We start from the raw sequence: 21317 nt of genomic DNA, 5'->3' as shown, positions 1-21317 counted from the left end.
CGCAAGACACATGGTTTTGAGGAACAAGTTACACCAAATCCCTCAGGTGACTCAGCAATTTATCACAACACAGTTTGCATGGAAGTAGAAGGAGAGATTAGACACTTCTACTGAAGCACGTGCTTTGGGAGACTTAAGGCTAGGTCTGCAAACCTGAATGTCTACTTAGAGCTAGGTCCGCTAGGCTTAAGGCTAGGCTGACCACTCACCTTGTAGTCAGCTGGCGTGTAGTGAATATAGGGCTGAGAACGCAAGCCACCAGAAACACCAGTGCCTCCTTTGGCAGCATTGACCCAGGAGGTGTCTTCTGCGCAGGGAATTAGATGACCAGCCTTGAAGGAGAGGCCTGAGGTACTGATGGTCAGACTTCTCTCCACAGACCTGAAATAGTTCAGGATCCCCAGGCATACTCGCTGAAATGAACCAGAACAACATACAGTTGTGTTTGCATTTGGATGACAGCCCTCACTGTAAAAAAACAGCAACTCTGATCCATGCAGATTTTGAGGTTTGTTTTTTTTTGTTGTTGTTGTTTTTGTTTGTTTGTTTTTGTTTTTGTTTTTTTACCTTTAGCTCTCGGAGCCTCAGATGACGTAGGAGAAGAAAGGACAGGTAGGTTCCTCTTGTCACCACATGTTCCTTGTTGGCAATTGTTGATCCTTCTTCCAATCCTAGCAGCTGCAAGGTGCTCATATAACTATACCTTTTTCCAGACAGAAAAAACGTAATTATGTTTTTGCTACTCAAGGAGATTTCTAAACCTTTTTAAAGTAAAGACTTTTGCTATGTCTGTCGTCTGAGAGTCTGCTGCTACCTCTGGGACTCACTGTCATGGAAACCTACAGTTTGGAATAATGAAAAAGAAGAGGATGGCACTACTGCTTCCATCAGAGAAATATTGGCTGATATTTTTCTTCCTTCAGGTTTTATGAAATGCAAACATATATACAAGAAAATTTTTACCCTCTTTCACTCTTCTTTCTGCAGGATCCTGGGGGCTTACTGGAGCTGGTGTTTTCTACATCCTCCTCACCATGAGCCACAGCTGTGTGATCATCCTCAGTACTTAGTTCCTAGTTACAACACATACAGTTAAAGACTGCTTTGGTAAGTATGCTTATGTTTACCACTTGACAGCTTTATGCACAAGATTTATTAAAAAAAGGAAAGAAACTGCCATACAGGAACAAATTCATAATCCATCCAGCTGTGAAATTACAGTGGCATAGAAGTCGTCAATATTTGATTGCTCTCCAGTCCTTAGTGTTTTATCCTCATAAAATCCCTGGGCTGTATGAAAGAACTATCCCTATTTTAAAGACAAGACAGCAGCAAGGGTCAGATCAAGGAACTTGTCCAAAAAAGTTCAGAAAATCTGTTTCATCAAAACCTCAACCCAACTATGGTTAGTTACATGTTTGACCTACTAATCTGTCTTTTCCCTTCCAGTAAAAAGTGATTTCTGGGCTCCAGTAGACAATGGGCTGAGGTTGGGGCAAAATCATAGTGTGGCAACAAAGAAGTAACATCAGACAAGGCTGAGGAAAAGTTTTACTGTGATGTGTACACAACATCTCCACCACAGTCATATACTAAAAACCATAGTTAACATCCTGTAAAATTAAACACAATCTTTGTTGTTTGGTTTTCCCCCCTCACTCCTTTCCAGCACGCTCAACAACGCAGTATGAACAGTTGCAGAAGGGCAGCAAGCAGTACGTATAAGTACATACACTTGCTTTGTTATCAACTCCAAAGCTTTCTCACATGAATCAGGAGTTACTCCACCAACATCAGTGAAATTAAATTGGCATTAGTAACAGTGTAAATGAGAAGATTGCTATGAGTCACACAATATTTATTAATTGTGGAGCATTATGGGCAGTGATTTACTAGGCGTCATCCAATTAATTTCTGCAAATAATCAGGTAGACGTGAAAGATTTGTCCTCTTAACCCACTTCCCTATCCCAATTTATTTTACTACTTCATTTGAACTTGGATGGCATAAGTTGGAATACTTTTCAGTGTGCTAAGGATTTTATAATATTGATTCTGGCACTGTCTTTTTCTGGTTATCAAAAATCATATTAATATTCACAAATATTAATTCACAAATTGGTACTTTTAAAAAGGCACATGTACAAGCAACACAAATGAACTCCAGACTTGGTTGGCTGTTATATAAATTTGCAAGTTGACTTATGTTGCCTCCAAAAATTCCTTCAAGCTAAACAAGTCATGAGAAACTGTCAAACACTGATACATTTTTTTTTGTATAATCACTGCTATGATAGATTATCTGTTAACTGATTTTTCTATTCTTATCTTTCTCCCAACCATGACCATCCTCATTCATCCTGTTCCTGTTGATTCCAAACAATATCTAATTTCTTAAATTTTAGAAATACTAGGTCCTTCAATCACTATTATTTAAAGTAATGTGAGCTTAAATAGAATTATCGTATAGTTTTACGAATCAAAAGCAGTATTTTTGCATCTCTATTAAATATCATCAGTGTAATTATTTGAACTAAGCATGACATGAAGCATGTCCATTTAAAATTTCCACTTTAAAGCAATACAGAAACTGCCATTTTAAATATGCCAGTGAACTGACTAAGAAGCCTGATGCCATATATTTGAGTAAAAGTTGAATTTTGTTTTTAAAAGCACTGGGACCTACATAGTGCTTTTCTTGTGGCAGATCTGAGTTTAGCCTTGCTATACCATCATGACCAGGCTGATTTCAAAATTCTTTTTTTAATTAACCTAATGCTACTGAGATCAGTCATGTCCCTTGCAAAAGAACTCTTTCCCAGTCCAGTCATGGAGTCAGTGTATTTTTCAGGAGAGGTACAGTGCAAATTTATTTATTTTTTTATTTTATTAATCCTTATGTACTTTGCATTAGTCAACCTAATGTTTTGTTTTGTGTTTTTTCTTTTTTTTTCTGAAGTTTCATTAAGTAATCAAATATTTCCTGTATCCTGGGTTAAAGTCAACCTGAGGTAAGAAGAATTGCATGTTTTTACATGTGTGAGCTTTTCCTAACAAAAATATGTGGGTTTATTTTTATGCACAGGGTTGGTAGCAGACTTGGAGCAGATTCATCAGCAGGAAGGAGGGAATGGGGAGAGATTAAGTGATGTCTTTCTGCCTCTGCTGTCTTTCTGCCCTGCTTCTACATCACCCACTGCCCTGCTTGATCCTGACCACAAGCAGAGATGCAGGACCTTCTAATTGACACTGAGGCTGCATCTAGCTCCAGTAGCTGGGACTTTTCCTCTTAAAATAAACAAACAGTGGGGCAAGGAGATTCTTCAGCCCTTTCTTAATTTGCCCAGGGCCCACTGGTGCATGCGGCCTGACACTGGTATAGTGAGCCAAATGAAGCATTCGACTGGTGATACAGAAGATTCTGATATTTAAAAGTTCTGTATGTAATGCTTTTACTTTTGTTAAAGCAGCAGCTGTGAATGACTTTTGAATCAGAAGGGAGATAAACAGGTAATCAAAGTCCATCAAAGGAATACCTTCTGATTCAGACGATTAATAACAGAGTTTGAGTATGCCATATAAGAAATGCCACACATTTCCCAGATACCCAAGAGGTAGACCCTACTTCTTATTCACTTCCCTGTCAGTTAGGCCATTTGTCTTTTTTTCCCCATCTCCAAAACTTGAAGATCTCTCACAACTTTTCTTACAGCTACTGAACCTCCTTAAGGCCATGCCCACAAATTCCACTTCCTCCTTGAAAAGAGGAACTTGTTCTCTTGCAGGTGTGAGAACAGGTCCCTACACAAAGCAGATATCTGCTTGCGAGATTCACAGGTGCTCAGCTGCTGGATGGCCTCCAGCAACTGCTGCACAGCCCCTAGTGAGCTCCAGGGAAGAGAGGGCATCATGTACATAGTTTGGACAAGCAACCATACGTTGCAGCTGGGCAGATATTGTCTAGCAAGTAAAAGGAGACTAAATTTTGAAAAAGGGAGACTTATCAGTTAGAGGAGCCTCCTACCGGAACTGACGAATACTCGCTAGACACATTCATTGACTATTATTCATCTTTTCCTCTTCCAAGTACCTGTTGATGCTCAGAGAAGGCATAGACCTCCTTCCAGATATGATCGTAATTCGGCTGTCCTGAGGCATGAGAGGTGGCAGAACTTGACTGCGAAGCATGTGGTTTGAGCACCACTGCTGCATGATTCTGGAGACCCTCCAGCACCCTCTCCATGTCCGAGACCTTTCGACAAACCACATGAAACACAGAGGAAAGATTCACAAGGCAAACAAGTCAGCATGCCAGAAAGCGAGTCAGTCAATTCAGAGCATCTAGCGACGGAGCACAGCATTGCCCACTACTGCTTCTCTATTTGGGAAAGTTGTCTGCTGCCCACTCTCTGGGGTGAAAATATAGAAATGGACTTGTCTGTCATTGCATACTGAAGGAATGCACCAGGCTGTAAAGGACACAGAAGCACTTTTTTTCTTACTGGGATTTGTGGAGGGGTGGGACTCCTGGGTAATTCCCCTCTCTTTTGCTGTTACTCCTTATCCTTAAGGAGGTATATATATTTCTTGACCAAAACCAAAAATACAATATTTGCTGAGCAAATTACCATGGGAGAAGCAAAGAAAAGGATTCTTTTTCATTGTCTCAGTGAGCTGAAAAGCCATTTTTTACTTTTGTTAGTGGTGATGACGGCTTTTGCCCAAGCTTTCCAGAGAAATTATACGCTGTGGCAAGATCTGAAAGAATGGTTTCTTTGTGAAATATCTGGTGTGGTGAAAGGGTCTGAAAACAGGAGTCATAAAAGAAAGCTTACTTTAGTCCTAAATTAAAGAAAAAAAGCTACAATAAATACCTAATCTTGTACTGCCAAAAACACGTTAAATAAAACCTGTCATGGTACAAAAGGTAATTTCTGAAAAATATATCTAATCTTGCAGGATTTTTTCATCACTTGTTTCAAATATATAATTTGAAGAACATTGCCATGCCTTAGCAAAGAAATGAGAGGCAGTAATCTCGCCATCTGATTGCCAGATCAGTTGTGTATTCTGAGGTATTTATACAGACCCAATCCTATAGTACTAGCTCACCATCTTAAGTGTATTAATTCTCCTCATCCTTTAAGAGGCAGAGAACACCTGTTATACCAGTTTTACAGATGAGGATGCCAGACACATGAAAATGTCACAGGAAAAATGTGATAAGACTCCAGAAAGCCCTGCAGTCCCTCCATGCAGTTGCAGCAGGTGTGAATGAGCAGAGCTTATTAGGTACACACAAGTCAGCCTTTCAGCCATACAGGCGTAAATATGATTTAATTAGGACAAATGAATATTACTCTTTACAGTTGAAAGTGATTTGCAAGACAATGATGTGAAGTGTTACAGGTCCCTAAAACCCATTGTGGATGCAAAGCAGGCCTGATCTGTGAATGTGCTCGAGGGCAGGCAGCGTAGATGGAACTGGGCTGGCCTGCAGGACATATCCAAAATGGCCAGAAATGGCAATATATCACCAGAATCAAGAGAACCTGTGAAGCTTGGTTACCTCTCTGTGAGTCACAAGCAGTCTGTGTTGTGCCTTACCAAGTTTTAGACTTGTGCTTCACTATAGAAGCATCTCCCTTGTCTTTTGACCACAGGCCTGAACCTTGGTCAAATGAAAAAGAAAAAAAAAAGAAAAAACAAAAACAAAAACAAGCTGTTCTGAGCAATTCCTCTGACACTTTTGACACAAATTCTGAGGCTGACTTGACCTGACTTAGGTGAACTTCAGAGCTTTTGAATATTTATGCAAGTGTTCAAGCTGCATTTTGAAATCACTGAACTGAGAAAGAGGGGAAAAGAAATCTCTCTATAGCACCTTAGTAATGCATCTTTAATGAATTTAGGCATAAACAGATGATACACAAACCTGAGGCAACCTTTTTCTAGATATTCAATTTACCTGGAAGTGTACAATAAATAAATTACAGTAACTTTAAATGAGAAGTTACATTACCTCTACAAATTTTGAATGAAGGTCCATCATCTTATCCACTTTTTTCCATTGTTTCAATTTTATCAAAAGCTTTTGCTGCCAGGGGTCTACTTTAGGCTTAACCTGTTTGACATAAAAATAACCATGTAATTCATGAATATCACTACATGTTTTTGGGATAAGAGGCAATATTTAGCAAGGAAAGTGCAAGATATTAACTTTTACTTTTTTATTTTCAACCGACATGAACAGGAGCTCTTGACTATGCAGATATATATGCTATATATATATATATATATATATATATATAAAAATATATATACACACACACACTATATATATATATGCTATACTTAAGTATAGCAGGTACTTAAGACCTGACTGTTCAAAGATCATCATCCTATTTGTCAAAAAAGAATTATTTCTTGAAATATATTTTGGTACGTCCTGAAAACTGGTTAGGACTTTTTACTAAGACAATTAAAAAGGAATGTTCCTCACAGTTACCTTTAAAAAGGGAATCCAATTGGCTCTCTTCTTCAAAGCCCTGGTTGGATCTAACATGCCCCATTTATCTGATCTAGAAGCCTGTGTGTCATAAACTGGAAACGTTGTCATCGTCTGCTGTTTGCTGAAGATGCTTCTAAACTTTTTGACAACCTGAAGTATAAAAGGAGATGGCACGGTTATAAATTTCACAAGCAGCGTATTAAATTCTATAAAAAGTAATAGTGCATATAATCAGCTGAAACAAAATAAATAACTGGAATGGTCAAGAGACAAAGATGACATTTTGGTTCCTTTTTTTTTTCTTCTTCTTTCACTTCCAGCAGGCAAAATGAAACTCCCTGCTATTAACTCCAGAGCCTCCAAAAAGAACACCAGGATTTTCAAAAATACTTACTCTCTTCTGGTCAAAGTCAGTGATAAATCTATTGTCATCAACTTTGGTAGGAATAGCATTCACCAAGAGGAGGTTCTTTGAAAATCCTGTTCAAAAATTAATCAAGCACCACTGGCCTACAGTGAAGGCAATTTGCATTATTTCCTAGTCTATACTTATCTTGGGTAGTTCAGTGATTTCAGCAGGGCAAGTCAAATTTGATGGCAGACTTACAGACCAGTTTATGTAACCAAACCTTTGTCCTCTTCATCTGTACCACCAGCTCCACTACAGGCCATGGTTTGTAAGACAGGACACATATTTAAAAGCAATGCTTTTTATGTTTCACAGCTATACATCTCTTTTGGGCCCTGAACACAAAGTGGAGGTTTGGGGTTGGTTTTGCCTAGTAGGTGACAGAACAGATGAAAAACAGTTTTCCTGCTGATAACCCCTAACTGTAGCAGCTTGGCAAAGTCCCTCATGATGGTGTGTAGAAGCCGACCTCTAGTGGAAGTACCACAGCTCTGGGATGCACAACACAGGGGCAGGAAAACTCGAGAAAAACACACAAAAGGCACGAGTGAGAGATGGGAGAGCAAAGGCACAGACTCAGAGCAGTAACACTGCAAAATACAAATGCTGTAGAACTGTCAGAGTTTGCCACAGCTTAATGGGAATGATCCAGGCTTTTCTGCCACTTCCCATCAAGAACAGAAGTGACCATAACCTTATTTTTCCATGACACAAAACACTGACTTGTCATAAATGGAACTTCCTTGCATATTTTTAAAGGCTTTTTTTTTTTTTTTCCCCTTAAGTATAAAGAAACACATTTCCGTTACCAGGGAAAAGAGCTCCATCTCATTGGCTGGGTTCTTCAGATCCTCAAGGTTGTAGTCAATACCAAAGTGAGCCATCAGAAGCTGGAGCTGGGGTCTCAGCTCCTCGGTTTCAGTGCTGTGCTGTGGCAAAGTGAATCCAGTGTCCTTGTGACAGGATTCTGCAAAAAGCCATAATCAGACCAGCTGGAGAACATTGACATTTTAAGCAACATGACTGCAAAGAGTACTGTCAGTGCCCTTTGCTTTGCATCCATACAATGATGTAATTTCCTTTTTCCAGACTGAAGCAGATCTATGCCAGAGAAAGAAAGAGGGAGGGAAAAGCCCACACTCATACGGATTTTTATTTTTGTTTTGCTTTTAGGGAAGGGCCTTCCACCAGACCCTGAAAGTCTAACAGCTGTTGTAGGTCAGGTCACCTCCATGGTCCTTGGAGGAGTGCCTATCTTCTAGCTGGAAAGGATGCCAGCTAACAAATCCTACTGCCTGAACAAAGAGTCATAGCTCAGGGGCATACAGCATTCTTCTCTCTCACACACACACACCTCCCAAATCTTCACATGCCACAAGAACTTCAAGTATGTTACTATTTTAGGGTTATCACTCCTCCAGTATCTGATACTGGCATGATGCTGTTATCACAAACCTCTGAAACAAGGGTGTACTAGGGATGGCTGAGTGGCCTGGTATCCGTGTTGAAGAGTCTTGTCTGCAGTATAGCACCCATTTTTAGAAGAATGGAAATGTTTTCTCCTCCTTTACCTCGTCTCAGGTTTGCTCGAGGCTTTGGTGCTCCTTCACCTTTGATCAGACAAAACTACTGTGTTCCTGTATGTTTTGTCATCTTTTCACCTCTTTAAGAAGTAAGTTTAACTCTATCTTTAACTCTATGGCCGTAGGCCATACCACCCTGGCAACGCCCGATCTCGTCTGATCTCGGAAGCTAAGCAGGGTCAGGCCCGGTTAGTACTTGGATGGGAGACCTCCTGGGAATACCGGGTGCTGTAGGCTTCAGTGCCAGGAAAGCTCATGGAGCAGATCCTCCTGAGAGCCATCATGCAGCACTTGCAGGGGAAGCAGGCGATCAGGCCCAGTCAGCATGGCTTTATGAAAGGCAGGTCATGCCTGACGAACCTGATCTCCTTCTATGACAGAGTGACGCGCTGGGTGGATGAGGGAAAGGCTGTGGATGTGGTCTACCTTGACTTCAGCAAGGCTTTTGACACCGTCTCCCACAGCATTCTCCTCAAGAAACTGGCTGCTCGTGGCTTGGACTGGCACACGCTTCGTTGGGTTAGAAACTGGCTGGATAGCCGGGCCCAAAGAGTCGTGGTGAATGGAGCCAAGTCCAGTTGGAGGCCAGTCACTAGTGGCGTCCCCCAGGGCTCGGTGCTGGGGCCGGTCCTCTTTAATATCTTCATCGATGATCTGGACGAGGGCATCGAGTGCACCCTCAGTAAGTTCGCAGATGACACCAAGTTAGGTGCGTGTGTCGATCTGCTTGAGGGTAGGAAAGCTCTGCAGGAGGATCTGGATAGGCTGCACCGATGGGCTGAGGTCAACTGCATGAAGTTCAACAAGGCCAAGTGCCGGGTCCTGCACCTGGGGCGCAATAACCCCAAGCAGAGCTACAGGCTGGGAGAGGAATGGTTGGAAAGCTGCCAGGCAGAGAAGGACCTGGGAGTGATGGTGGATAGTCAGCTGAATATGAGCCAGCAGTGTGCTCAGGTGGCCAAGAAGGCCAACGGCATCCTGGCTTGTATCAGGAACAGTGTGACCAGCAGGGCTAGGGAGGTGATCGTCCCCCTGTACTCAGCTCTGGTGAGGCCGCACCTCGAGTACTGTGTTCAGTTTTGGGCCCCTCGCTACAAGAAGGACATCGAGGTGCTTGAGCGGGTGCAGAGAAGGGCGATGAAGCTGGTGAGGGGCCTGGAGAACAAGTCCTACGAGGAGCGGCTGAGGGAGCTGGGCTTGTTCAGCCTGGAGAAGAGGAGGCTCAGGGGTGACCTTATCGCTCTTTTTAGGTACCTCAAGGGAGGCTGTAGCGAGGTGGGGGTTGGCCTGTTCTCCCATGTGCCTGGTGACAGGATGAGGGAGAATGGGCTTAAGTTGAGCCAGGGGAGTTTTAGGTTAGATGTTAGGAAGAACTTCTTCACTGAAAGGGTTGTGAGGCACTGGAACAGGCTGCCCAGGGAAGTGGTGGAGTCACCATCCCTGGAAGTCTTCAAAAGACGTTTAGATGTAGAGCTTAGGGATATGGTTTAGTGGAGGGCTGTTAGCGTTAGGTTGGAGGTTGGACTCGATGACCTTGAGGTCTCTTCCAACCTAGAAAATTCTGTGATTCTGTGATTACCTTTCTCTACAGAACGATTACCACTATTCCAGCTGCCTGGTTTCTGTCTGGGGCCAAGCTATAACAAACTGCAGCATTGTATCTGCTACTTCTTTTCCAGAGAATATTGGAAGTCTGAAAAAATGCCAGCTCATTCTCCTTTACCCAATACAGATGGGTACTGCTGATACACACAATGATTCTAATAGGTAAGTTACTGTTTGCTAAAGTTCAGCAAAACTCTCGGGGTTTAGTGGAACTACAGGTAATCTAATTTATTATCTCATTGTTTCAGCAATAAAGGGCCATCTGCTCTTCTGTTCCATGCTTTACTTCGTCTTTGTTTTTAATGTCTTGTTTAATCATTCTGTTGTTTCATCTGTGAAGCTCAGATCTAGCTAGGAGATGAATGAAGCTTATGATGGTAATATGCTACTGTGCCTCGAATATTAGATAACTAAATACTGAAGATCAAAATGAGCTAGATCACTTCTGAGTTGCTTTTTAAATACCAGTAAGCATCTGTTTCTCAGCAAAATGAATGGCTCACATCAACCCTATAACATATTGGAGGTCTAGTGCCCTTCTCCATGCAATATTAGCCCACCATATGTGGGATCATGGCTTATCCCTCCCTCTCCCATCCCACTCGTGAGAGAAATGTGGCCTGAGGGGTTTTATCAGGGAAGAAGTGTTTAATTGTCCTCTCCCTGTGCCTTAACACTGACAGTGCTGCTTTCCTGGTGCAATGCTGCCATGCCATGCCTGGGACCCCTCTGGGGCTAAGGTTAGAAAGAGTGCTGCACCAGCAAGGCCAGTTAGACCAGTCTGAGATTAGGCAGACAACAACTAAGAGCTAAAGGCCCTGTGTCTTTCCTAGGTAAATGTGCACCCTCCTTAGCACTGTTCTTCACCTCTTCCCTTCCTACACCGTTCTCCACAAAGTGTCCCTCACAGGGCAGCGTCATTCCAGGTCAGGGTTGTGGCCTGCTCCCCCTTGCAGGCCCACAGGCACACACCCTCTGGGAGAAGTTTTCAGTGGAGAAAGGGAAGGAGGAAGACAAGTCCCAGTCCCCTTTTGTTCCTCCATCCCATCAGTCCGCTTTCTGACTGCATACACCCTGCCTCACCCCCAGGAGAGAGGCAGGGGCTATGCTTTTCCAGAGACAGTCCCGTGGGCTCCTACAGTGCAACACCATTCCCACTCTGTAAAAGCACAGGTTAAATTATAGGGTTTAAACACTCTGCAACAGGAATGCTGTCGGGCTAAGCAATTAGCTAAGGGATCTATTGTTCTCAGACCCATACTAAACTATCTCTAGAAAAATCTCCTTGTGGTTATTTTCAAGTTCTCTTTCCTTTTGAAGGAAGGGAGTGATGTTGCTTATGTGGAATTACCCACGTGAATGGTACTTGAAAATAACCACAAGGAGATTTTTCTAGAGATAGTTTAGTATGGGTCTGAGAACAATAGATCCCTTTTCTTAGTTTCTCCAGAAACCGGCCACCCACTGAAATATTTTAAATAATATCTTTGCAGAAAGTTGGAAGGGTGAGTTTCAGGGTTTGGCATAATCAGGACGACATCCTGGATTCTCCACTGAGCTGATCCCACAAGTATTCTTCTGAACTGCCTGTTTCTGCAGCCCAGTGCACAGTGAGGCCAGAGCAGGAACCGCCACAGATTTAGGGCTCCACACTTTGGAATTTGGACACCAGACTTCCAGGATTCTTGCTGACTTCAAAAGCCATGCTCCAAATTTCTCAAGCATGTAAACCAAGGACAACATTCAGTATTTCCCACATTTGCACTGTTGACCTTTCTTAAAGAACGTACATAAACAAATGCATTATCCATAGGACTTTTAAAGGAAAGCTGATCATTTCTCACCATTTCCTAAAACTCTTGAAGAGGAAAACATTAATAGTCAAAATACCTGAATTCTTGTCAAAAGCACTTAATTTGTCCCAGTTGTCTGGGATCACATCAGGACATTTCTCATCAACCACATTCAGTCTATGAGAAGCAGGCAAATGCTGGAGAATCTGGATTTAAAAACATATTTGTTGTTATTCTAAGTCAGTTAGAAGGCATACAACTATTCAACTGCAAATTTAGTAATAAAATAAAACACAGAAGAAAAAAATATAATTATCCATTCTGTATAATTATAGAAGTTCATTCACTGTCAATAATTTGTAGCACTAATAAAATCATTAAAGAAACTAGATAAAATAAGGATGTACTCAGATTTGTCTTCAAAAAGCAACACTTAAACAGATACTCCTCAAATCTACTAACTATTCATCAAGATGAGTCAACCATTTCATAACATTCTGCTCTATCAAAACAGTATCAGAGTAACAATATGGAAAAAACTCTCAGGCTTTCTCCTCCTCATTCTAGATCTTCTTAAATCCAAGAAGCCCAAAGCTGTTTACCCTGCAGCCAGAGAACTCATTATTCCACTTACAACAATGACAAAGCTGAATTTAGGTGTTTTCTTTCCAGCAAAATCAATATGCTAAAAGAACTGAAAGTCATATATATGCAGTTTGGCTCAGTACCTTCAAAACCTCTAAATTTCTTTTACACTGAATTTTATCTTACTGAATTTACTTTCTTACCCAGGATTTGAATGCTGTGTAATTATATTTTCACTGTTCAAAATGTTTGTCTTACCTGGAGAAAACGGTGAATGCCCTTCAAAGAGTGGAAGTGGCACACTAACCACTGAGTATAAATCATCAGATCTTCCTGTGTCACCAAATTCATTGGATTTTTCTTTCCTGTCAGGAAATTCTCCCTTGCAGCTGAAAGTCTTGCGGCCCTCTGAACTGCATCATTGTATTCCTCCATGATGTGACTAACTCGCTGCTATTTAGGAATGTAGAAGAGAAACCATCATTTTTGCACTTGTGCATCTTCTCTAATTAGCTAGAAGACCATTGCATTCCCTAAGAAGCCTCAGTTTGAGAATAATCTCTAAGGTTTAATTCCTTCCTAAATGCTTAAGAATGGTATTTCCAATGAGGAAAAACAAATTTCACTCTAAATAGTGAATCTCTCTACGCAGCTAACACTGACCATAAGCAGACAGCTCGGAGTATACTAAGTCATCAAAGTGTGAATGCAGACAGATTAATAATAATGTTGAAAAACATGTAGGGATCTTTTCACATGTTTTCTCCATTTAAATAGGCCAGACTCTTCAAGTAACACCAGAAAAGGTGAGACTTTACATACAAGTGCCCTGCTCACTCAGTATGTTCCATTAAAAGACTGGGCAAAAGTGCAGTTTTTTAAAAACACATCTTGCTGATGTTAGAGAACTTCCCATTAGGGAATGGCTCATCTAGATGCTCATCTATGCTGGTCAGAGGCAGCCTGGAACTGGCCAGGAACTGGAAATACACTTTGGCCATCATCTACTCAGCATTTTCCTTTTCATCAATAATGGCAGAATGAGTTACTTAAGTAGTTTTAACAGCACAGGATCTGGATAAGCATGCACATAGTTTGCCACTTTCTCTGCCTGCACCAGAGCATCAGTTTTCTCTCTTTCCTGGCCCTCAGCTCATACGTTTCCCAAATAGTTCTGTTGCAGATCTGCTTCTTGTCATCAAGCTCATGTGGGAAAATGGTGGATCTCTTCACTGTCTTCTTTACCAAAGCTCTACCACCATGATTCCCAGCAGTCACAACCTTCAGAAAATTCCAGCCACCCAAAGAACAAAAGATTTACTGAGAATACTGGCACGACCGTGCTTAGCAGAAAATAGAGTTGTTGACAATAGAGATGATTTAATAGAAGATTCCATCAACAAGTATGAATTACAACTATAAAGAAGAATAGTCACATAGTAGCAAGGCAGTTATTTAAGCTATTTTGCGTGACATTTATTTGTGTCTGAAGGGGAAAAAAACATTTTCACCTGTAAGAGAACTCAGTTTATTTGCAGCAAAAACTGCTTCTCCTGGAAAATTGAAAATATTGAACTGAGAAAAATAACTGCTATTAAAGTAAATAACAATAAAAGCAGAGATAAAAAGTAAAAACTCTCAATCTTTCTAAACTGGACTTGAGATGCTGCTTGGCTACAAGTGCTTACATTTTTCAATAAACCGTAACAACTGTAGTTAAATAGGGTTAAATGCCTATTACATACATAATACGAATATTATGTACTAACAGGCGGAAGACAGGGATGTGGTATTCCAGGCAAGCATTGCATTGCTTGAAAACTTATGACTGGATTATATTAGAGGTCTTTTTAAACCTAAATGATTCTATGGTTCTATAGAAAGCATATAAACAGATGGTTTATAACTAATAAACTAATACCAAAATCTAAATATTAAAAAGTCTTATAAATTACCCTTAATAGTATTATTATTTTTATTTGGATGAAAAAAGCAATTGCTAACACTGAAAAAGACTGTTTTTCATGAACATCTACTAAATGTGCTAGAATCTACTTTTTGGATCCTACCTGATAGAGAGGATAAAGCATCTCAATAACACTGCTGTGTGTACAAAATCTCTTCCATCTAAGCATGTGCAAATATTTACTCTGGACTAGCTGAGTGATTCTGTCTGTAAAAAACTTGAATAAAATCAAAAATAACCAACACATCACACATTAGTAAACAACAGCAGTTTAACACGACAGGAAACTTAAGCAGTATATAGATCATCATAAGCATCAGGCAACAACACCAAAACAATAATCAAAGACCCCTGAGCTGTTATTATTATTAATAATATAAATATTCTATACATTTACATTATGTTGGGTACTTAAGTTGTCACAGTGGAAAGAAAGCAACAACAAGATAATCCACCTCTTACTTTGGGAATGAAAAAAAAAAACACTTAGTACAAGGAAAATGGCAGAATTCCATCCATTGGGCCTAGAAATTTGAGCTCCATTTTAAAAATTGGAATAAAAATATCCCACAATGCAGATATAATAGAACAGAGCAAAAGCAGCAGGGAAATACATGAACACCGTTCCCGCCCATCTGATCTGGCTGAGGTTCCCATTCTTCAAAGAAACAGAATAGGATTATTTCACATCAGACAAGGAAACGTTTTAAACTGCAAGCACTAATACATTCATGCCTGTTTTCAGGAAGGAGTTGCATACCATTCTTATTTTAAAATCACAGTGCAACCTGCTGGGCTAGAAGAAACTGCCTGGAGCTTTGCAGCAAGCAGAAATCCTACCTGGTGCAGCAGCAGAGGCAAGCTTGCTGCTGTGTACTCCCTTCTCCAGCAGCTCTCTAACTCCCTCTGCATGACATCAGCCTGAATAACAAGGGGTTTTGCCTCTGTCACCTGCAAACAGAGCGTATTTTGAATCTCCTGAGTGGTGAATATAGAAAAATACTCAGACTTTGAATTTAGTTGGGAGCTGTGGCAAAGAAATATTACAGGCCCAGATTGTTTTTCATTCCATAAAACATATCACTTTTCCTGAACTTAATTTTCACTTCTGACTTGGTAAAGAGCAAAGTGACCTATTTTAAGCTAGTGTATGATTTAGCTACCTACCTGTAAGACTTTTTTCAGTATTATCTCCCTTTCTTTTCTGAAATAAGTTACATCCTTTGGAACTGGAACAGAGCTGCAGCGAAAAAGAAAACATTCAGCAGAACGTTACATACAAGCCTGTAGAAAGCAAACATTGGTAAGGCCCAGCACAACTCAAATGGTGAGGTTAATAGTGAATTGAATGGTATAAAAACCTATACTAAAGCAGCATCATTTATTTAATTAGAAGAAATTTTTTGGCACACTACTTTCTTCCACCTCCATTTTCTTTAGTCAAAGTCTTTAAAAAGTCCATCTGGATGCTTGTCAATTTTATGGGCATATATGACAGCCCACAATTATGCAGAGTGCCTTGACAAGCATCCTTCATAATTAACCAGCTTCTTACCAAAAATGTCTGCATCACAAGGGGCTGAGAAAAGTTGTGGATGAAAACTGTTTTTTCAATTTTCACGCATCAATAGACTTGCAGCAAGCATATGTAGCGATTTTTTTATTTAACTGAATAAAAATGTATGCATGTAAATTAAAAACATAGGTGAAACCTGGGCCATTAGAAAATTGCTTCTGAATCTTGGCCAAAAGTAATATATGGGAAATGCCTCTGGAACACTTCAGAACCCTAGTGAGGTTGGACTGGGGGGATTTTTGTGATCATCTAGCACTCCAACTGCTCTAAGGCAGGAAAAGTAAATTTTTGCTTTCAAATATGTATCTATCTTGTTCTTAAAGGCCTCCAATCATGAATGGTCAGCAACCTCCTCGACTAGACATCAGTGTTTAATTAACACTGTATTTGGAAAGTTTGAATTTTAGCCCATGTTTTTTTCCTATTCATAAATGAAAACAGAAATGTGTTCCCCTTGTCTTAATGAGAATCTCCCATGTGTCTGAAGATTTATAATTCAGAGTGGAGTGGAGACAGTAGCCCATCTGCTTTCCTTTTTGTCTCAAGTGTCATAGTCAAGACTGCTTGATGTCTGTTTTCCTTCAAATATTCTCCAGGTGGTCTACAGCTTGCCTGAAGCCAAACCTGGGTGCATTGTCACAGTTTATATCTCATTATGGCTGAGGAAAGTAAGAGCAGCTGTCTTACTTGTGACCATTCTGTTTAGACATCCCAGCATTATGTTTAAAGCTACTTCCTCTTCACCACAAGAAAGAAGTACTTAACATGCTAGGCAGATTTAAAGTTCTGTTTGCAATACATGACATGAAATGGGATTTAGTTTATGCTTTCACATTCTCTTCCATTTCAAATGTAATGGTGGGGTAGACACAAAGAAAAACCTGCTATTCCTGGTTCCCATGTATGTATTGAAGTCACTAAATTGAATATTTAGACACGTGAAATCTATATTATTTGAAAAAAATGAATAAAAGGCAAAAAGAGAGAGATGCAATGCTTTGTTATAATCTCACTCTCTCCTACATGCCTCAGGAAATTATCGTTACCTGTATGCTCTGCTTGGTGTTCCCTGGAGTACCCCATTGTCTTCTATTTGTGCCTTCAGCTCTGCCAGCTGTGCTGCTAGTTCTCTTTCCAGCTGCTGAACCTTCTCAGTAGAAGAGATCTTGTATACTTCATCCATTTTGTGTATTTCCATTTGGCAGACCAAAAGACAAAGCAGTCGAGAAGAGGAAGCTCCTTTCTCAAGAACAAATCACCTGTGAAATCTGGACCTGGACAACTGTCTGTGTAAATAGCATAAATTCCCACTCCTATATATTGTTTATATAAAAATACATAAGTGGATATATAAAAAGTATATCACACATAGCATCTTCATTAAAAAACTGTCTATTCAGCATTTCCGTTAATGAGAATTTTATTTTAATAGCTGGAACAGAACTGGGTGGAATGGATTCTTCCCATTTTGAATACTAGCCTGAGGAAAATAGGAGATAACTGTTCTGGGCCAAATTTTTTCAAGGCCCCACCCTAATCCCGCTAACAAATAGTATCTCCTCCCTTCTTCACCCAGTTAATTAAGGACACTCACAGAATCACAGAATTTTCTAGGTTGGAAGAGACCTCAAGGTCATCGAGTCCAACCTCCAACCTAACGCTAGCAGCCCTCCACTAAACCATATCCCTAAGCTCTACATCTAAGCGTCTTATGAAGACTTCCAGGGATGGTGACTCCACCACTTCCCTGGGCAGCCTGTTCCAATGCCTCACAACCCTCAAAAATGAAATTTGATATGCTGAATAAAACATTTTACAAGAAAACAATTGATGCTTTTTTGCTTTAATTATTTTCCAAAATAAAAACCACTGAGCTTCAAAATCTATTTTTTCACTATTTCTCTCACCTGAAACTATTACTTGAGGTTGACCAGAATACGAGGAGTAGAAAAACTTGCGAGAAATGCCACTTTTTGACAGAGTGTTGTCTGCAAATAATCCCCTTTTACTAAAGTCACTCAGTTCTCATGGGAAAATCTTTTTTTTTTTTTGGATAATTTCTAAAGTAGCTGTGTTCCTTCCCCCATCTGGAATTATAGTTATTTACTACCTTGTCAGTTAGATGTGTAATCAATTAGAAAGCAAAAAATAAAAAAATTGGAGCTGTCTTTTTAAGGAAAAGCAGCAAGTCATTGAAGAAAGATTTGGGTTTTCTTTCTTGGGGGCAAAGGGAAGGAAGAGGCAAGTTTATTTCTAATCAACCACTAAGCAACAATCTGTAGCATCTGTTTCTCAGTGGTCTGCAGAATCTGTTTGGCAGCTGTGGGCATACGGTTTCTCCCTTTTTCTTAAACAAACAAACAATACAGAGGTTGAATACAGAAGTGTAGGATATACATTATTGCAGATCTTCTTGGTCAACGGTATCCTAAGGTCTCAGGCAAATTCTTGTCTCTGTTAAGAGATAGTAAGAGCTGCAAACTAAGGAACCAAAGAAGGAATTGGAGAATTCAGTTCTCTGAACTTCACATGCAAGAGAAGATAGTTGTGCTCAAAATAAAAGCAGGGTAAAGAGCTTGTAAGAAAGGATGGTGCAGCCAATGAAAAAGTTAAAGGCAGAGAATGAAAACAGGAAAAGAAACAAGTGCTGGGAAGCCCAGAACTAAAGCAAAAAATACCAGCTAAACTAAACATTGGTAAGGAAAATAAAAAGCAGACAATCCTTGTTAGCAAGAGGGGAAAAAAAGATGCCACTATGCAGGCAGTAGAGTTCAGATAAAAATAATTCAGATACGGCTACAAACTAATGGGAATTACTTAGCTCAGGCTATGATATAGAAGATGGAACTGAAGTTGAGTTAGCTGAGGGGAGTGAAGCAGCAGGAATATAAATTACCACTTCTCCAGATAACCAGGTAAAGCAAAATTTTTGGCAAAAAAAAATATGCTTGTCTTAAGCATCAACAAAATACACTTTTATAGTACAAGAACTGGGTACAAATAGTCTGCCTGGTTTTGGGTGCAACTTGATAGGTTTGTGAAAAAATTATAGAGATAGTATACGGTAGGGAAGGAAAGGGCTCCATAGGCCATAAAGGCCTGGTAGTGATCTGCTTCTTCCTCAACCACAGAGCACTGAGACCCTGATGTCCTAGTTTCAGGTCAGTGAGACTGCTCATCTTGGTAGAGTTACCCTGAGAGCATTTTTGGGAAGGGGACCCACACTTAGGCCAGTACATGTGAGGCTGGCATGAAGACAGAAGGACAAATGGTTGCAAGCAGTGTCATGCACAGGACTCGCAACCCATCAGCAGCCCTACACTTAAGCAGCACTTCTGTCACCATGAATTTTGAGGAGTTAATCCAAGATTCCCAGAAATCAGTGGAAAAAGCTCCATGTTCAGTCAGAATTTATCTGACTAAAATCTATGTTAACACAAATATCTTCATTTAAGCTCATCACCCTAGGCTCCCTTTGTAGCCTGTGGTGAGAACCAGGTGTCTGGGATGAAATCCACCTGACCTATTTTAGCTGTTACCTCAGTGTGTGATACATCACACTTTCAGAAACTCTTACTTCCTCTGCCAACTTAAGAAAGACCAAAGGAGCCACACAGGGAGCCTGTGGAGCTTCACATGAGCACCAGCCCCACAACCCAAGGACTTCCAGAAGCTTCCATAGGCCCCAGCAGCAGGCACTGGAGAGGCAGCCTTGCCCACTTCAGTACAGGCACGTTGAGCAAAACAGCAAATGCTTCATCAGAAATAAGAGCATATGTTTTATTATCCCCACTTCCTTGTTTTTCTGCTATAAAAATCACCATGTGTTTGTATGGTATTCTTATTCTGGGAACGTCTTTCGGTCCACATAAACATCTGCACTCGGTTACATTAGCCGCTCTCCAAATCCCAGTGAGATCCTGCTCTGATATTTTGCTAGGAGTGTTTTTGCCAGCTTCTATTCCCAGAACACACTGGATTTATAGCTATGTCCAATCTCTAGCTTTGCTGGTTAGAAGATTGTAACACACATTTTCAAACTGAATGCCTTTTGTACTGGGACAAAGTCTTTCCAACAGGCTTAAGTAACAAGCCATTAATTTGTGCTAGCATATTTCATTAGCAGCAGGAAAGTGAATTATTATTGGATTCAATCTGCTGTTCTGTATTTTTAATTATACTGTTTGACCTACATCTTTTGTCCAATTTCCTTAAAGTCTAGCCATAAAATACAACCCTAGATTAAAATACTAACAAAACCTGTTGTCAATGATCATTCTTGCTGTGGTAATTTTGCATAACTCAGCATAAAAGAGCCAGGATTTTGAGTAAATAAACCAATTAGTCTTTTTTGGGGATCACTGCGTGTTTTTGTCTGCTGCCCTTTATAGCTGGATTCAAAACATTTATAAAAAAAAAAAAAAAAAGGAATATACAGTTTCACTCAAGGAGACAAACAAGAACATGCAAGATATAAATCAAAACAAGAATCTGTAAAAGAGTAGAGCAAGCATTTACTAAGCCAAAACATACTGTTCTTATAAAAAAGACTGCTCTAACCACAGTGCTTTCTCCAAATATATGTTTACAGAGTCCAAGGCCAGCACTTTTTAGAGCGTTCAGATCCCGCTGGAATCTGGGTGCCTGATCCCCTTGGGACCCGGACCTTGCCAGCACTCATGCACAAAGTTCACCTCATCACTGCCGTTCTGTGTAATCGCTCATCGCTGTGTATCTCTCTGAAGGCTTACCTTATGTGGTTGCCAATTGCTCCAAACTGTGAATGTGCTACTAAATAAATACACAAGCTGATTCCCAACCCCTCCCTGCCCAGCTGCTGACAGGACCCGTTTTAGCAGTTTTTCCCTTTTCCCTCCAGCCCCTCACCCCACAGAATAGCAAGCAGAGCAGCTTAATTCTGGGCTCTGGGACCAGATATCTCCTGTCAGCAGGCAGGCAGGCACATTTTGAAGCCCAGCTATTCAAGGCTTTCATCGCTGAAGCACTGCCCCATCCGATACCTGGCTGCCTGCCTGCCACCAAGCTGCTGCCCTCCGCCACACGGAGAGCATGGGTCCTCCTCCTCCAGCACCAAGATGGCACCTTCTCCCCTGGTTTCCACAGACAACACAAACACCAGGTCAGGGCACAGATGGAGCAGGTGACTGATGTGCCAGCACCCTGCCCGGGCAGGCCCAGTTCTCCCTATAGCAACCCCAAGCTACAAGAGCTGTGACGGCCTCAAGCCCCACCTGCAAGGCCTCAGGGCCTTCTGGCTCTCACTCCTGCC

General features: G+C 40.7%; 1 protein-coding gene and 1 long non-coding RNA gene across 4 annotated transcripts in view; one reads left to right on the top strand and one right to left on the bottom strand.

The window, feature by feature from the left end:
- LOC311434043 overlaps positions 1 to 4930 on the top strand; it is a 33640-nt gene extending 28710 nt beyond the window's left edge. Inside the window, exons 2-5 of the long non-coding RNA XR_014691238.1 lie at positions 988 to 1107; positions 1670 to 1715; positions 2959 to 3010; positions 4087 to 4930. This is a non-coding gene — a long non-coding RNA (uncharacterized lncRNA). The remainder of the gene's footprint in view (positions 1 to 987; positions 1108 to 1669; positions 1716 to 2958; positions 3011 to 4086) is intronic.
- LOC311434041 (uncharacterized protein) overlaps positions 1 to 21317 on the bottom strand; it is an 89576-nt gene that overhangs the window by 67415 nt on the left and 844 nt on the right. The window contains exons 1-14 of one of the 3 annotated variants that reach the window (XM_084513878.1): positions 20779 to 21010; positions 17074 to 17301; positions 15619 to 15691; positions 15292 to 15402; positions 14555 to 14668; positions 12744 to 12938; positions 11998 to 12106; positions 7729 to 7886; positions 6508 to 6660; positions 6022 to 6123; positions 4090 to 4251; positions 964 to 1073; positions 568 to 703; positions 210 to 413 (exon numbers count right to left, since the gene is read on the bottom strand). In XM_084513878.1, the coding sequence (XP_084370004.1) occupies positions 210 to 413; positions 568 to 703; positions 964 to 1073; positions 4090 to 4251; positions 6022 to 6123; positions 6508 to 6660; positions 7729 to 7886; positions 11998 to 12106; positions 12744 to 12938; positions 14555 to 14668; positions 15292 to 15402; positions 15619 to 15691; positions 17074 to 17225 (1779 nt within the window). In that variant the 5' untranslated portion in view covers positions 17226 to 17301; positions 20779 to 21010. Of the gene's footprint in view, positions 1 to 209; positions 414 to 567; positions 704 to 963; positions 1074 to 4089; positions 4252 to 6021; positions 6124 to 6507; positions 6661 to 7728; positions 7887 to 11997; positions 12107 to 12743; positions 12939 to 14554; positions 14669 to 15211; positions 15252 to 15291; positions 15403 to 15618; positions 15692 to 17073; positions 17302 to 20778; positions 21011 to 21317 lie in introns of those variants that run through there. The other 2 variants (XM_084513877.1, XM_084513879.1) reach the window with 2 other exon arrangements.

This window comes from Aythya ferina (assembly GCF_964211825.1).
Source record: "Aythya ferina genome assembly, chromosome: 3".
Lineage (NCBI taxonomy): Eukaryota > Metazoa > Chordata > Aves > Anseriformes > Anatidae > Aythya > Aythya ferina.
This window is presented reverse-complemented; position numbering and strand designations above follow the sequence as displayed.